The 16,822-nt window shown below is 41.5% G+C and overlaps 1 protein-coding gene across 1 annotated transcript in view; it reads right to left on the bottom strand.

Moving 5' to 3' along the window:
• The window catches only part of prdm15 (PR domain containing 15), a 69,281-nt gene that overhangs the window by 10,856 nt on the left and 41,603 nt on the right, over nt 1–16,822 (bottom strand). The window contains exons 17-21 of the mRNA XM_061898188.1: nt 11,228–11,307; nt 6,273–6,392; nt 6,065–6,196; nt 5,904–5,987; nt 33–208 (exon numbers count right to left, since the gene is read on the bottom strand). Coding sequence (XP_061754172.1) covers nt 33–208; nt 5,904–5,987; nt 6,065–6,196; nt 6,273–6,392; nt 11,228–11,307 — 592 coding nt within the window. The remainder of the gene's footprint in view (nt 1–32; nt 209–5,903; nt 5,988–6,064; nt 6,197–6,272; nt 6,393–11,227; nt 11,308–16,822) is intronic.

Genomic DNA, 16,822 nt, shown 5'->3' with positions numbered 1-16,822 from the left:
GCGTAATCAAATCAATCAACTGCAGGGCTCACCTCGGGGTGTTTGCGTCGCAGGTGACGATTCATGGAGGCCCGCGTGGACACCTTGGTGCCGCACAGGTGACACGACTGGGCCTCCACCTTCTCATGAGTCAGGTGCACGTGCTTCTGCAGCATGTACTCTGTCAAATACTTCTTATCGCAGGTGGCACACGTCCAGGTCTTCCCCACTGCAGGACCAAGCAAATAGTGGAATTAGGACAAGAAGACACTGATTTTTGTTTTAAATATGTTTTGGTTAATATAACACAATTCTACTCTATTCTCTCTCTCTCTCTCTCTCTCTCTCTCTCTCTCTCTCTCTCTCTCTCTCTCTCTCTCTCTCTCTCTCTCTCTCTCTCTCTCTCTCTCTCTCTCTCTCTCTCTCTCTCTCTCTCTCTCTCTCTCTCTCTCTATATATATATATATATATAACGCTTAAGTCAGGACTTTGGGAAGGCCATTCGAAAACCTTAATTCTAGCCATTCCTTTACCACTTTTGACATGTGTTTGGGGTCATTGTCCTGTTGGAACACCCAACTGCGCCCAAGACCCAACCTTTGGGTTGATGATTTTAGGTTGTCCTGAAGAATTTGGAGGTAATCCTCCTTTTTCATTGTCCCATATACTCTCTGTAAAGCACCAGTTCCATTGACAGCGAAGCAAGTCCAATGCATAATACTACCACCACCATGCTTGATGGTAGGATGATGTTCTTGGGATTAAAGGCCTCACCTTTTCTCATCCAAACATATTGCTGGGTATTGTGGCCAAACAGCAAAATTTTAGTTTCAGCTGACGTCACATGGACAAAGATAAGACCTTTTGGTGGAAAGTTCTGTGGTCAGATGAAATAAAAATTGAGCTGTTGGGCTACAATACCCAACAATATGTTTGGAGGAGAAAAGGTAAAGCCTTTAAACCCATAAACACCATATCTACCGTCAAACATGGTGGTGGAAGTATTATGCTCTGGGCCTGTTTTACAGCCAATGGAACTGGTGCTTTACAGAGAGTAAATAAGACAATGAAAAAGGAGGATTACCTCCAAAAATCCCTCATCCCATAAAAATATGTGTCATGTAAATAAGATGATGTCATATTCACCACACCCTTAGTCACGCCTCCACCGCCACAGGTATCTTGGCAATATAAGAAAAACCCTGTCCATTCTTGTCTTCAGTCACTTAAGCTAACATAGCAAGTGTGTGAATCTTTTGCAGGCAGAGTTAGTTCTCATGTGGTACTAAAGAAAAAAAAAGGTCACCTTATTTCTAGTGTTGCGCAATATCCGGTCTATAATTTCACACTCGATTAATCTTAGGAGCCATATGTAAGAATTTCATGTTAAGTCATCATTAAATGGCACTGATATGTCAAAAGGCATTTGACATATCAGTGGCGTTAATCCATCCATCCATTTTCTACCGCTTATTCCCTTTGGGGTTGCGGGGGGCGCTGGTGCCTATCTCAGCTTCAATCGGGCGGAAGGCGGTATACACCCTGGACAAGTCTCCACCTCATTGCAGGGCCAACACAGATAGACAGACAATATTCCCACTCACATTCACACACTAGGGCCAATTTAGTGTTGCCATTCAACCTATCCCCAGGTGCATGTTTTTGGAGGTGGGAGGAAGCCGGAGTACGCGGAGGGAACCCACACAGTCATGGGGAGAACATGCAAACTCCACACAAAGATCCCGAGCCTGGGATTGAACCCAAAAATGCTCAGGACCTTCGTATTGTGAGGCAGGTGCACTAACCCCTCTGCCACCATGCTGCCCAGTGGCGTTAATAAATCATGTTATTTTTGAATATTTATAACTGATAATAGTAGTTCAGCCGGGGTATGGTCATTTCAAAATTTGATTTACAGACTCGAAATCTTGTTATTGTTTTTATTTCGATGCCCCGCCGTCCACCTTTTGACCAATTAGAAAGTCCGTGAGTGTGTTACATCCAGGTTGCAAATTACGCACCACTATTTTTGTCTGAATACTGCCACTGGTAAAGTTACTAAATTTGTCAGACCTTAATAAATCTAAAAGCCTCGTTACGATTGTCAACGTATTCCTGACAAAGCAAGGAATAAAACGAGGATTAGTATCAGGGATGACTTTGATAGATGGAGATGATTGAATGTGGAGAAGATTTTTTCACCTGATGCCAAACTTGCCAATTTCCTTCTTGATAGGTAAGTCAGGCATTTACGTTTTCTTATAACTTGTAATGCTGGTTAATGGAAATGGACATTCCGTATTTAAACTATATTGTCCACTACAGTCTATGATCTTGTCTAACAAAGCTAGTATGTTCGTGCAACCAATGCTTAGCATGCTAGGTCGGTCAATGACACATCAACATATAGGCTAACGGGAAATGTTTGCCCGTTAGCCTCCATGTCAATGTGTCATCGAACTGACAGAGCAAAACATATTCTCGACAAATAAAGCCTATGTGGATATGTGTAGTGTCAGTGCCTATTTTGTTCTCAATATGCTGATATGCTGAGGAAATGGTTTCCAACATTAGCACGGCTGTCATATACGTATGTTACGTATGAAGACAGCCAAATCACATGATAAAATAATTCCTCATTTGTGATTGCATATCGTGGACTACATGTACCAAGTAATAAGGCAATCTGAAACGTTTGAAACAATAGCCTATAGGCATACCTTGGTAAAATAGTTTTTCTCATTGTATCCCATTGGGTTGAGTTTTTTCTTGCCCTGATGTGGGATCTCAGGCTTGTGGCTTGTGCAGCCCTTTGAGACACTTGTATTTAAGGGCTATATAAATAAACTGATTGAATGATTGATTGATAAAATGTGTCCTCTTTAGTTTTGGGCGTACATTAAGGTGCTAAGCATGCTCTACTTATTTTGAAGTTCCTTGGAGTACCCCAGTCGATCGAGCTGGATTCGGCTGCGCATCTGGCAACCCCAGTCAGGGAGAGAGGGAGGGGAATACAGAATTTTGACCGTGATTGCGGTACTCTTTTTGGCCGGATTCCTACATATGTCTCCTTTAAAGGGGAACATTATCACCAGACCTATGTAAGCGTCAATATATAACTTGATGTTGCAGAAAAAAGACCATATATTTTTTTGGAACCGATTTCCGAACTCTGAATGGGGTAATTTTTTGTGAATTAAACGCCTTTCTATTTATAGCTCTCAGAGCGATGACGTCAGAACGTGACGTCACCTAGGTAATAAAGCCGCCATTTTCTCAAACCCATTACAAACACCGTGTCTCAGCTCTGTTAGTTTCGTTTTTTTCGACTATTTTCTGGAACCTTGGAGACATCATGCCTCGTCGGTGTGTTGTCGGAGGGTGTAACAACACTAACAGGGAGGGATTCAAGTCGCACCACTGGCCTAAAGATGCGAAAGTGGCAAGAAATTGGACGAAATTTGTTCAAAATACGAGGGTGTGGGGAAAGCAGACAAAATGGTCAGTCGTTTGTTCCGCACACTTTACCGACAAAAGCTATGCTACTACAGAGATGGCAAGATTGTGTGGATATCTTGCGACACTCAAAGCAGATGCATTTCCAACGATAAAGTCAAAGAAATCTGCCGCCAGACCCCCATTGAATGTGCCGGATTGTCTGCACATTTTACCGGGGATGCTAAGGCAGACATGGCACAGAGATGTATGGATAACCTGCAGATGCATTTGCAACGATAAAGTCAACTAAATCACAAAGGTGAGTTTTGTTGATGTTGTTGACTTATGTGCTATTCAGACATATTTGGTCGCGGCATGACTGCCAGCTAATCGATGCTAACATGCTATTTAGGCTAGCTGTATGTACATTTGAAACTATATTTACAACCAGCGTTTCCCTCCACCCACATTTAATGCCAAACCAACACTTACCAATCGATGGATTTAAGTTGATCCAGTGTCACAAGATGCGAAACTTCTGATCGTTGGTCTGCACATTTTACCAGCGATGCTAAGGCAAACATGGCTGAATAGCGTCAATAAATATTCACTCAATGGCTACAGTTTCTTCTTCATTTTCGCTATCTGCCTCCATACTCCAACCATCCGTTTCAATACATGCGTTATCTGTTGAATCGCTTAAGCCGCTGAAATCTGAGTCTAAAGCCGGGCAAATGTCGCTATATCTTGCTGAGCTATCCGTATTGGCATCACTGGATGACGTCAAAGGAAAATGGACGATGGCTTCAGAAATTACGAAAATCAGGCACTTTAAAGCTTTTTTTAGGGATATTCCGGGATGGGTAAAATTTTGAAAAAAAAATTCAAAAAATAAAATAAACCACTGGGAACTGATTTTTATTGGTTTTAACCCTTCTGAAATTGTGATAATGTTCCCCTATAAGATTCACAGCAAATTCTTATTGGATGAGATGGCTGCGACTGACACAGTCGAATATTTTACTTGTCAAACCGGATATCTGGTCAAATCGGTTTATCTTTCACAACCCTATTAGACATACGTAATAACTGTCCTTAATTGAACAGTATTGCAGTCTAAAACTGCACATTTATCAATACAAGCAAGTGTCAAATAATTACAGTTGTATATTACTTACACATAAAAAGTCTCCAAAACAGAAGCACATTAGAAAGTATACAGTAACAAACGTGTTCGCATCATTCAACTTACTGTGTAATCAGCTTCACTTAATGAACTATTGTGGCCAATAGGTGTCACCAAAAAATTAAAAATTGCCACTCCACTTCCTAAGTCTATTCCAGACAGGTAATAATGAATAGGTTAGTGTTTTTTATACCACGCATTGTTCTCGGTTTGAATAATTTCCATTGATTAAACGTTTTATTAATATTCCATACTACAAAATAATAACCGTACGTATGATTCCTGCTTACATTGTACATACTTGCCAACCTTGAGACCTCCGTATTCAGGAGATGGGAGGTGGGGGTTGAGGTGGGCGGGATTGGGAGGGGGTTGCGGGGGTGTATATTGTAGCGTCCCGCAAGAGTTAGTGCTGCAAGGGGTTCTGGGTATTTGTTCTGTTGTGTTTATGTTGTGTTACGGTGCGGATGTTCTCACGAAATGTGTTTGTCATGCTTGTTTGGTGTGGGTTCGCAGTGTGGCGCATATTTGTAACAGTGTTAAAGTTGTTTATATGGCCACCCTCAGTGTTACCTGTATGGCTGTTGATCAAGTATGCATTGCATTCACTTGTGTGTGTGAAAAGCCGTGAATATTATGTGTTTGGGCCGGCATGCAAATGCAGTGCCTTTTAGGTACGCCCCCAATATTGTTGCCTGGGTGGAAATCGGGAGAATGGTTGCCCCGGGAGATTTTCGGGAGGGGCACTGAAATTCGGGAATCTCCCGGGAAAATCGGGAGGGTTGGCAAGTATGATATTGTATCATGTTAATATCACTATCGCACGGAGCTCTGATACTGGTATCATATCGGAAGTGGAAAAAGTTGTATCAAAAACACCGCTAATCATCACCCATGTAGGTTACAGGGTGCGCATATGTCCTTATATCGCCGCACGACAATGGAACCAACACCTATAAGTCAAAAACTTCATCTTCTGTTTTTAAATAAAGTTTACAAACAAAGGACAATGTTGCACATTTCTTGTGACACTTTTACCCACACACAAACAAGCAAGCCACGGTTAAAAAAAAAAAAATCCACTTATTTGCCTTTGTTTCAGGAGGAAAACCTACGTTTCTGTTAACGAAGGTTCCCCACGTTAACACCTGATTCAGGTGTGGACATACGCTCTGTCAACTAGGCTGCAGAGTCACTTGGCGTCTATCTTTTTTTGAAAAAAACCCCCAAAAAAACAGCCGTCATGTGTCACTACCCGAGGCAATGAGCAGTTTTATATCACATAAGAGCAGACACTTGCCAGTATGGATGAGCTTGTGCGTCTCCAGAGTGGTTCTTTCACTGAAAGTTTTTCCACACAGCTCACACATGAAGTCCTTCATACCTGCAGGGAATCCACAAGGCAAACATTATTTAACACAGTGCACATTTGGACATAAAAAGCATTATGAAATAACTCACCCGTATGTCTTTTCAAGTGTTTAAGCATGTTGACCTTCTGGGCAAACTTGCGGTTACATTCCTTGCACTCGTACTCTTTGATGCCCTTATGGAGCTTCATGTGGTGCCTCAGAGCATGCTTGGTCTTCATGCCTGCACAAAGAACAGCAGCAAGTCCTTTCAAGCCAAACAAATATCAATGGTTGATGATGAAAATAAAGAAGCTGACCTTTCCCACATTCTGCACACAGGAAGTCTCGGATGTCGTCATGGACTCTTAGGTGCTCTTTCAGCATGTCCTTCCTTGCAAATGATTTGCTACATTTATCACAGCTGTGGCTCTTCACCCCTGCATTGTGTACAATGTTCATAACTACCATGCTGATTATGTTTGTATAAGACAAGCCATTCCATTCAATCGGTGCATCTATCCATCCACTTTCTACCGTGTGTCCCTTTCCGGGTGTAATCAAAATACAATGTATAAATGCATGATAAAATGAAATGTTTTTTTTTTAATTAATTAATGTGGGCTGCAGATTGATAAAATTACATATTTAATAAACACAATTTAAAAATTAATGTAAAGTACTTTGAACTATGGAAAAATAAAATGTTATGTGTTCCACTTTCTAAATTTAGACTTTACCATTGAACATAATTAATATCCTTCGGAATTGTTATACCTTTTACATATTTCTCCCACTACTCACACACTGTTATAAAATTTACACTTGGATTTTTAGTGAGTCCTGTTACCATACATACAGTATTTGTGTTACTCATTCTAACTGTACTTTAAGTACATCCATCTATTTTTTGCCGCTTGTCCGTATAAAATAAAACTAAGATAAATACAATAACATAACAAAATAGGACATAATTGAATTATTATTATTATTAATATGATAACTTGGGCTTTCACTTAGTACTGTTACCATTTTGTATGTTAGCAGTTTATTTTTAATGTTTTTTTGTTGAATCACTGTAATGCATTTAGAGTTAACATACTATTATCCTCCTTGAGCTCTTACCTTACCGTAGTGGAGGAGTTCGCTTGTCCCAATGATCCTAGGAGCTATGTTGTCTGGGGGCTTCTATGACCCCGGTAGGGTCTCCCATGACAAACAGATCCTAGGTGAGGGACCAGACAAAGAATAGCTCAAAAAATACTTCTATGAATACACTATATCCAGCACAGAGGTTTCACCAGGGCCCCCTCTGGAGCCAAGGCTGGAGGTGGGGCTTTATGGCCAGCACCTGGGTCTGCCCCCATGGAGCTCGGCTGAGCACTTCCCGAAAAGGCAAAGTGGGTCCCCTCTCCAATGGGCTCACCACTCATAGAAGGGGTCATAAAAGTCGGGTGCTCTGTTAGCTATGCGGCAGTCGAAGGCAGGGCTCTTGGCGGTCCGATCCTCGGTTACAGAAGGACGTAGAACGCCACCTCGCTGAGGGGAAAGGAGCCTGAGCTAGTGCGCGAGATCGAGAAGTTCTGGCTGGATCTAGTCGGTCTCACTTCAACACACAGCAAGGGCTCTGGAACCAGTCCTCTTGAAGGGGCTGGACTCACTAACACTCTGGCGCTGGCAGCAGTGAGAGGATAAAGGCGGGGGTAGCAATACTTGCTGCCCCACAGCTCAGAGCGTGCACGTTGGAGTTTAATCCAGTGGACGAAAGGGTATCTTCCCTCCGTCTCCGGGTGGGGGGATGGGTCCTGACAGCAGTTCAGAGTACCTGAACTGATAACCTTGTTCTACTGCGGGACTTCAATGCTCACGTTGGCAATGACAGTGAGACTTGGAGAGGCGTTATTGGGAGAAACGGCCGCTCTGATCTGAACCAGAGTCGTGTTTTGTTATTGGACTTTTGTGCTTGTCACGGATTGTCTATAATAAACACCATGTTCAATCATAAGGGTGTCCATATGTGCACTTGGCACCAAGACACCCGAGGCCTCAGTTAAATGATCCACTTTGTGGTTGTATTATCGGATTTGCGGTCTCATGTTTTGGACACTCGGGTGAAGAGAGGGGCGGAGCTTTCAACCGATCAGCACCTGGTAGTAAGTCTGCTCGTATGGTGGGGGAGGATGCCGGACACCTCTGGCAGACCCAAACGCATAGTGAGTTTCTGCTGGGAACATCTGGCAGAGTCTTCCGTCAGAGAGAGTTTTAATTCTCACCTCCAGGAGAACTTTGAACATGTTACAAGGAAGGCGCTGGATATTGAGTACAAATGGACCACGCTCTGTGCCTCTTTTGTCGAGACGGTCGATCGGAGCTTTATTCCCAGAACCCGCAGGTGGACACCAATGGTAAGGGATGCTGTCAAGCTGAAGAAGTCTTATCGGGTTCATTTGTCTCATGGAGGCAGTGAACAGGTACGAACAGGACAAACTGTGTGTGGCTTTAGCAGTTGCAGAGTCAAAACTCTGACATGGGAGAAGTTCAAAGAAGCCACAGTGAACGACTTCCAGAAGGCTTCGAAGCGATTTTGGACCACCCTCCGGTGCCTCAGGGGGAAAGCAGCGCACTGCCAACTCCGGTTATAGTGGGGATGCTGTGTTGCTGACGTCAACTGGGGATGTTGTGGATCGGTGGAAGGAATACTTTGAAGACCTCCTAAATCCTACCTACACAGCTTCCAATGAGGAAGCAGTGCCTGGGGACCCCGCAGTAGCCTCTCCTATTTCTGGGCCTGAGGTTACCGAGGTTGTTAAAAACCTCCTCGGTGGCAGGGCACCGGGAGAGTATCCGGATGTGAGGCTGTCGTGGTTGACATGAGTTGGACATCGAGGGTGGTGCCTCTGGTCTGGCAGACAGTGGTGGTGGGACCTCTACTTGAAAAGGGAATGCTGAGAGTGTGTTCAAACTATCAGGGGATCATACTTCTCAGCCTTCCCGCAAAAGTCTTTTCCGGGTGTACTGGAGAAGAGGCTACGATGGATAGTTGTACCTCATATTCAGGAGGAGCAGCGTGGTTTTTGGCCTGGTCGTGGAACTGTGGACTGACTCAATACTCTTGGCAGGATGATCCTTGAGGGTGCATGGGAGTTTGCCCAACCAGTCTACATGTGCTTTGTGGACTTGGAGAAGGCTTTCAACTGCGTCCCTCAGGAAGTCTTGTGGAGAGTGCTCAGAGAGTATGGGGCATCGGACCGCCCAACTGTGGCAATCCGTTCCCTGTAGGATCAGCGTCAGTGCTTGGTCCGCTTTGCTGGCAGTAAGTTGGTCCTGTTTCCAGTGGGGGTTGGACTCCGCCAGGGCTCTCCTTTGTCACAGATTCTGCTCACAACTTTTATGGACAGAATTTCTACGCGCAGTCAGGGCATTGAGGGGATCCGATTTGGTGGCTGCAGGATATAGTCTCTGCTTTTTGCAGCTGGTGTGATCTTGCTAGTTTCATCTGACATCTTCAGCTCTCCATTGATCGGTTCGGAGGTGAGTGTGAAGCGGCTTGGATGGAAATCAGCACTTCCAAGTTCGACTCCATGGTTCTCGCCCGGAAAATGGTGGAGTGCCATTGTTCGGTTGGAGAGGAAGGAGGAGTTCAAGTACCTCGAGTGAGGGAAGATTGGATCACGAGATCGACAGGCGGATTGGTGCAGCGTCTGCAGTGATGCGGACCCTGTATCAGTTTGTCGTGGTGAAGAAGGAGCTAAGTCTGAAGACAAAGCTCTCAATTTACCGGTCGAGCTACGGGTACAACCGGCCGAAATGAGTTTCCTTCGCCATGTGGTGGGGCTCTCCCATGAAAATAGGGTGAGAAGCTCTGTCATTCTTGAGGAACTCAAGAGTAAAGCCCCTGCTCCTTCACATCGAGGGGAGCCAGATGAGGTGGTTAGGGTATCTCGTCAGAATGACCCCCAACGCCTCCCCTTGGAGGTGTTTAGGGTTCATCTGACCGGTAGGAGACCACAGGGAAGACACAGGACACCGTGGAGAGACTATGGCTATGTCTACACTAAGCCGGATAACCCCTGAAACGAATAATTATTTAACCTAAGCCCCGTTTCAGCCACACTAAACTATCGTTTAAGGTCCCCCTCCTCAGACAATGTTTTACACGGGTAAGTAAGTAAAATATTGTTGACATGTATAACTTGTGTTATTATGAAAATGACAATAAAGGAATTGATTGATTAAAGAGCTGGACGAAGTTGCTGGGGAGAAGGAAGTCTTGGCTTCTCTACTTATCTGCTGCCCGGATAAGCGGATTTAGGATGGATGGATGCGATTATAAATGCAATGCAGCTATATTTCATGTATTTGCTCATTCTAAGCTAAAAATTCACTTGTGTTTTGTTACTTTGTAAATAATATAAAATTTGGTAAAATTCACACTTCTGTTTTTCCACTCAGTCTTTTTACCCCATACATTTACCCAGTCTCAATAATGTGGAGTATGAAATACAACCATTAAAATCTTCTAAAATGTCATATTTTTCACATCTTGTGTTATTCCTTATCCTAACTGTACTTTGGGTAGATTTTATTTAAAAAAAAAAATTAAAAATAGTTAATAAAATAATACAATTAACTGAATGAAATATTTTTTTTTAATCTAGAACGTTTTGGCCCTAGTGTGTGAATTTGAGTGTCAATGGTTTATCTCTGTTGGCCCTGCGATGAGGTGGCAACTTGTCCAGTGTGTACCTTGCATTCCTTCCGAGTGCCGCTGAGATAGGCTCCAGCCTACCTGCGACCCCAAAAAGAGACAAGCGGTAGAAAATGGATGGTTGGAAGTTACTAAGTGTTGTAACCCCCATGGTTGAGTCAAGGCTTTCTGTCTGCTCGGTACTCAAACCAGTGCCTTCTATCATGAGAAACAAGCACACCAGCTACTGAGCTAAATGCCCGAGCGGTCACTTCAGTGTCCAGCTTTCGGTCTTAAGGGAGCGATGTACTGTTGAAAAAGACATGAGTGTCCCCAAAATTAATTTCTGCGACAATACTACTTTTACCTAATTTTAGGGATAAGTCGATTCTTTTTTACCTGATTGTATTAAACATGTTTTTGCAAACAAGCTTCCCTTGAAAAAATAAATACATTTGAGTTTATTTAATCAGAAAAACAACAAGCAAATGGCACCGATTCAGTGGAATGGCTTAGATGTACTGTTCAAATATGGAAACTAAAATCCACCAAGAAATAAATAAACTATCACAAATGTGGTGATCTCACCAGTGTGGATGATCTTGTGCCTCTCCAGGTTTCCAATACTATTGAAGATTCTGCCACAAACTTCACAGGGGTGGATATACCTTTGGGAAAAGATGATAATATAATTAGGCGTCATAGAGGATAAATACATTACAACTTGATAAGATGATGTATTTGCAGCAAATGGACAATTTATTGCAGTTTTATAAAAGGCTCTGCAGGTGTACTGCGTGTGTGTCAAAGATCCATGGATGCAAATGAAAAGCACTGATGATTCTTTCTTTGGTGAGGAACAAATAGCCAGGTCACAAAATTTATAATCATGATTGTTCACTACTCAATTCAAACAACTTTATTAATCCCTCAAGGGGCCCTTCATTCTGAGCAGCAGGTGGCCGTGGTTCGCAAAGTCTGCAACAAATTACCTTCAACTTATCAATACTGAGCCGCTGGAACGGACACATGCAGTACTAATGTTGCAACAGCTTTCATTGTAATTCGTTTTTTAATGTTCAGAATAAAGCATGATTATGATGGCGGAGGTTGATAAACTGATATCGCACCATTCCATCAAATCAGTGTCATTTGCATTCAAAGGAAATCAAATATAAAATGCACATATCAATGACTTGTAATTTATTTATCTTATCAAGCAAAGTGTTTTGCACATTGATTTAATTGCTCATTTAGTGTATACAATTTCAACATTTTAATTTTCCTGAGGGAATTCTCCTGAAGGAATCAATAAAGTACCATATATATATACAATCTATCTAAAATAAAAATGTTAATTACTTTACCATGAAAGAAACCCATTTAAATTCTGGTAAAAGGTATTATTTTTTACATATTTGTGTTACTTCCTATCTAAACTATATTTGATGTTCATTAAAAAAAATAATTTGGTAAAAATGTACACTTTTGTTGTGTTTCTGGGTTTTCACAAAGTCCTGTACTTTAACACGTTACCCCCCTAGAAAATGTGGAATAGTCCACAAGTCAAATGGTCCACAGGACGTTTCATCATTTATATCTCCTGCAGGCCATGTGAAGAACAAAAGTAGGTTCACTCATTAATTTTCATGTGCATTATATTCCATCATATTTAAATTATGACTGGGGGCTAAAATTAGGGATACAAAATATTATCGGCGGCTGATAATTTTTGAACGATAATGGTAATTTTGACAACATATTGATAATTCCAATAATGAAAAATCCACCAATAAAATGAGCAGAAAATAATAAAGGCTTGTTATCGCCGTGTTTGTCTTTGTCTCTCTGTTGTGGCTTCTGTACAGAGAAGAGCATCATGGCATGGAAGTCACACAGGTGTGAGCTTTCTTTAGTATGTCGGAAAAATAGATGTCACTCACTTTGAAAAACGTGTTCTACAGAAATTAAACGGGCAGGGATAAAAACGAGCTTCAACGCAATAAAATCTGACAAATCACCTAAAAATTTACTAAAGTGAAAGATTTATGGAAGCAGTACGAAGCTGTATGTGCTGCAAAGCCGAGACCTGCCGTTATTAGCGGCGAACACAGCAAACGTAAAGCGACAGGACTCATGAGAAAGTGTCTGATAAGAGGCCATCCCTTGGGTACACCAGGCAATCCAAGATGGCCGAGAGCACTGCCTTTGGTTGTCTGCTTGTCAAAGTGGTCTGAATTTCTATCTGTTTTAGTCTATTTTTCGGCGATTTAAGTAAATTGTACTAGTTTTAAGCGAAACAATTGATGAATGAAGACTTACTTCCAAAAGGTGGCATTTCTAACTGCTTTTGTTGGATTTGGCTGAAGCCGGGAGATGTTTTGCTAACTGAAATTTTGGCCTTCCTCCTGCCACAGCCCAGATCTATCCTGCCCCCAGCTTGGCCTTCCATTGCTTACAGACTGGGTCTGCTAACTTCATCTTGGCCTTCCACTGCCTACAGACTGGATCTGCTAGCTTCATCCTGGCCTTCTATTGCCTACTGCCTGGATCTGCTAGCTTCATCTTGGCCTTTCATCTGCCACAGTCTGGATCTATACACGTCTCAGCTTGGCCTTCCACTACCTACAGTCTGGGTCGAGTACCTTCATCTTGGCCTTCCATCTGCCACAGCCTGGATCTATCCTAGCCCCAGCTTGACCTCTCACTGCCTTCAGACTGGATCTGCTAGCTTCATCTAGGCCTTCCATCTGCCACAGCCTGGATCTATCCTAGCCTGAGACTGACTAAGGCTGGGCCTCTGGTAACCTTAGCTTGGCCTTTCAACTGTTGTAGCCTGGACATCTGAACTTTGATTATTGGACCTGGGTAGGTAGTAAAACAATTTAACAATGACTTTGACAAAAGCTCTCTGTTTGATGTTGGTGCTTTTTCCTGGACTTATTTTCTGCAATTATAGTGGGGTACCTGACCAGGTGCTCCACCAACCTTTAACTCTACCAAACGCAATAACAATCACCTGGTCCTTTGAAACTACAGCATTTACACAAAGGTTATTGATATCCACATGTGGGTCAGTGCTAAATAATTCTACAGAGCTTCAGTTATGGTGTATGTCTGTGTTAAACATATGTTTTTCTCCTTCTGAAATGACTCATTTTGACATTGTGAAACCAAGTAATGTTGTCATTAGGTTACCTTGCCATATGAAACGGAAAATCTTTATATTGCTCTTACTTCTGCATTCAGGCAATGTGCAACCAAATCCAGGCTCAGCTTTATACAACAACAGTACTCCTGATGAACTTAGAGCTAGGTCAGGTCTTGGTTTAATTCATTTAAATATTAGAAGTTTACTGCCAAAATTAGACTTGGTCAAAATTTGGATTCAAACAACCAATGCAGATATATTTATTTTATCAGAAACCTGGCTAAGTAAAGCAGTTTCTGACAAGGACATTGCTATAAATGGATATAATGTCTTCCGATGCAATCAGACTCTAAAAGGAGGAGGGATGGCTATGTATATAAAAAACTAATTTAATCTTACTTTATTATCATCACTGTCAATCACTAAACAATTTGAACTCCTTGCCCTGCAGCTTAAATTCTCATATGGCCAACCTCTCGCAATTGTGGGGTGTTATAGACCTCCCTCTGCCTCCACTGAAGCCCTTGCCTCTCTTGAATCCTTTATGAGTGGGTTAAATGCTAGTGAACTTCTCTTGGTTGGTGATTTAAATTTTTACTGGTTGACTTCCTCTTCTGATAACCTTAAATCTGTATGCAACTCACTAAATTTAACTCAATTAATAACTTCCCCAACTCGACCCAATAATAAAAACACGTCAAAATCATCTTTACTTGATCTAATTCTAACCAACGCTCCCCATAAGTACATTGGTACTGGGGTGTTTGTCAATGACTTGAGTGATCATTGTACAATTACAGCTTTAAGAAACTGCAAACTAACAAAATCAAAACCCATTATTACATGCTAAAGAGATATAAAAAACTTTTGGCTCCCAGCTTTTATATACGACTTAGCTGCCTTTCAGTGGAACAGAGTTGCTTTAATTGATATTGAGATAGCGTTGAAATACTTTTATAACAAATTTCAACGAATAGTCAATAAACATGCTCCCTTTCGAAAATTTACAGTTAAAGGTCACAATAATCCCCGGTTTACCTCTGCAATTGGAAACCTTCTCAAAGAGAGAGATGTTGCTTGAGCCAGGGCTCAAAAAACAAAGACAGAAGTTGACAGGCTTAGCTTTCGCCAGCTTAGAAATAAATGTACTTCGCTTGTTAAGAGAGCCAAGTCTGATTTTTACCTGCATGAATGCAAAAAACATATAAATGACCCCAAAAAGTTTTGGCAAACCATGAAAGCTTCTTTAAATCATGTGACAACAGACGACTTTCCATGTCCTTTGATTACTATATCTGGTACTTTGTCTGATAAGACAACTACCGTATTTTTCGGAGTATAAGTCGCTCAGGAGTATAAATCGCACCTGCCGAAAATGCATAATAAAGAAGGAAATAAACATTTATAAGTTGCATTTTTGGGGAAATGTATTTGATAAAGTCTAACACCAAGAATAGACATTTGAAAGGCTTTTAAAAATAACTAAAGAATAGTGAACAACAGGCTGAATAAGTGTACGTTATATGATGCATAAATAACCAACTGAGAACGTGCCTGGTATGTTAATGTAACATATTATAGTGGGAGTCATTCAAATAACTATAACATATAGAACATGCTATATGTTTACCAAACAATCTGTCACTCCTAATCTCTAAATCCCATCCATCCATCCATTTTCTACCGCTTATTCCCTTTCGGGGTCGCGGGGGGCGCTGGCGCCTATCTCAGCTACAATCGGGCGGAAGGCGGGGTACACCCTGGACAAGTCCCATGAAATCTTATACGTTTAGTCTCTTACGCGAATGAGCTAAATAATATTATTTGATATTTTACGGTAGTCTGTTAATAATTTCACACATAAGTCGCTCCTGAGCATAAGTCGCACCCTTGGCCAAACTATGAAAAAAACTTCGACTTATAGTCCGAAAAATACGGTATATCAAATTGTTTTAATGAGTATTTTGTTCCTGCCGAACTTTTGTGGGTTTCAGTAGGCCTTTAAATTACAAGTATTTGGGTTTTACTCTTGATAGGAGCTTTCATTTAAAGCCCATATTAACAACTTGGTCTCCAAGCTTAGGGTAAAGCTTGGTTTCCTTTTTAGAAATAAAAACTGCTTCTCTCTTAAAGTCAGAAAGAAATTGGTGACAGCGACTATCCTGCCCGTAATGGATTATGGAGACGTGCTTTATTTTAATGCTTCATCTAAATGCCTCCAGTCCTTGGACACTGTTTTTCACTCAGCACTAAGATTTGTTAGTGGCTGTCGTAGTCTCACCCGCCCCTGTCAACTGTATATGAAGTCAGACTTATCTTCATTGAGTGCACGCAGATACACACATTGGCTGACCATCATTTATAAAGCTCTTTTAGGTTTAATACCTCCATACTTGTGTACTTTGTTACAAAGAAAAAACAGCTCTTATGCGTTACGTTGTAACAATTTGTATGTTTTAACTGTTCCCCATGTACGGACTGAATTTGGCAAAAGGGCTTTTGGCATTGCTGCCCCTATGGCATGGAATGCATTGCAGACGAAACTGAAACTCACTGAACTACTTCCATTTGGAGACTTCCTTTCTTTCCTGAGGGACAGAGATCAAGAGAATTTTGCACAGTGCCTGTGTTTTTAAAAGGTGTAAATCTTTGTTGTACAGTTCTCTTTTATGTATCTTAAGATGTATGTCTTAATGTATTACATTTTTGAAACTGCTCTGTGACATGTGCTGTTGACATCTTGGCCAGGTCACCCTTGTGAAAGAGATCTTGATCTGAATGGGTTTCTTATCTGGTTAAATAAAGGTTCTAGGCAACAGTTTCAAAGAAAATACCTTAAAGGGAAATAACTTTATGACAAAATTAGTAACTGTTTAGGTTTACCTTCATTGTTCATCTGGAGACACAGGTAACTGTAACTTATCTTTTATGATTTCTTAGTGGAAAAAACAAAAAGTACTTTATCATTCAAAACCTAATTTCTTTGTGTTCTCCAATTGAATGTTGCCTTTATAAGGGGCAGGCACGTATTG

Source organism: Nerophis ophidion, linkage group LG04 (assembly GCF_033978795.1).
Source record: "Nerophis ophidion isolate RoL-2023_Sa linkage group LG04, RoL_Noph_v1.0, whole genome shotgun sequence".
Lineage (NCBI taxonomy): Eukaryota > Metazoa > Chordata > Actinopteri > Syngnathiformes > Syngnathidae > Nerophis > Nerophis ophidion.
Note: the sequence above shows the minus strand (reverse complement) of the source record. Positions and strands in the feature narration are given on the sequence as shown.